The 1,007-nt window shown below is 64.4% G+C and overlaps 1 protein-coding gene across 1 annotated transcript; it reads right to left on the bottom strand.

Annotated features, from left to right (window-relative positions):
* Window positions 1–24: 24 nt before the first annotated feature.
* ASPHD2 (aspartate beta-hydroxylase domain containing 2) lies at window positions 25–910 on the bottom strand (the record flags this gene model as incomplete). Its single annotated transcript, XM_010297031.1, has 1 exon — window positions 25–910. A coding segment is annotated over exon 1 (886 nt), but the record flags the coding sequence as incomplete, so codon positions are not given.
* Window positions 911–1,007: the final 97 nt, after the last annotated feature.

Here is a 1,007-nt window from a genome sequence, read left to right on the forward strand (position 1 = left end):
GGGGACGCCCCGCCGGGCACTCACCTAGGTGGCAGCGGATGCGGATGTTGGTGGGTCCGTAGTGCTCGGCGATGACGGTGCCCGGGCTCAGCACGGAGATGCACGCGTTCCCAAAGACGTTGTTGCCAATGCAGGTGCGGAGGCTCCCGAGCAAGCGGTACGTCCGTGGGCATCTCCTGCAGTTCCTGGGCACGCACATGCCCTGGTTCACCAGGTAGAAGGTGAACCACTCCCCGCTGGGCGTGCTGTTCATTTTCCATCCTTGTGGGAGGCTGCAGTTTGAGAAAGCTTTGTAGAGGGTCTCAAACTCGCACAGGATGGTCTGGAAGTTGCGCTCCAGCAACTCCACGTCGTGCTTTTGAGCGTCCCGGGAGAAATAGGGCATGGGTGGCAAGTCCGGCAAGAAGAAGACTTCTGGCTTCTGGATGGACGGCCGGCTGTTGAGGTAGCGGCCCTGCTCACGGATGCCCTTGTGGATCCTGCCCATGCCAGACCAGGAGTAGCGCTTGGCATACTCCTGCAGGTTGTGGTAGAGTTTCTGGTTGAGCCCGTCGTGGTGCGTGCAGCGCACGCACTCGGGCGAGTGGCAGTAGACGTACCCGTTCTGCACGCCGTTGGCCTCGGCGCTCTGCATCAGGGCGTTGACGGTGGCGTAGGCACGGGGCTGCTCCCGCCCCACGTGGTAGCAGTACCACACGAAGAGGACCAGGAGGCAGGCGACGGCGGCGAGGGCGGTGGCGTCGCAGTCTCGGAAAGACTGGATGCCAGTGGCGATGAAATCCCGGAGTCCGTCCAGGGACCAGCTCCAGCCCATCAGCCACTCCAAAGACATGGTGGTGCAGCGGGTGGTGGGTGCACGCAGGGGGGCCCAGCGGTCAGTCCTCGTGGTCCTCAGAGGCACCCACACCATGCAGCTCGGCCGGGGCACGGAGGGAAGGGGCGGCCATGGGGAAGCAGAGCTGTGGCTCTCCCCTGCGCGCCCCGGGGCTCTGCATTGGCAGCAGCAG

Source organism: Phaethon lepturus, unplaced genomic scaffold (assembly GCF_000687285.1).
Source record: "Phaethon lepturus isolate BGI_N335 unplaced genomic scaffold, ASM68728v1 scaffold51971, whole genome shotgun sequence".
Lineage (NCBI taxonomy): Eukaryota > Metazoa > Chordata > Aves > Phaethontiformes > Phaethontidae > Phaethon > Phaethon lepturus.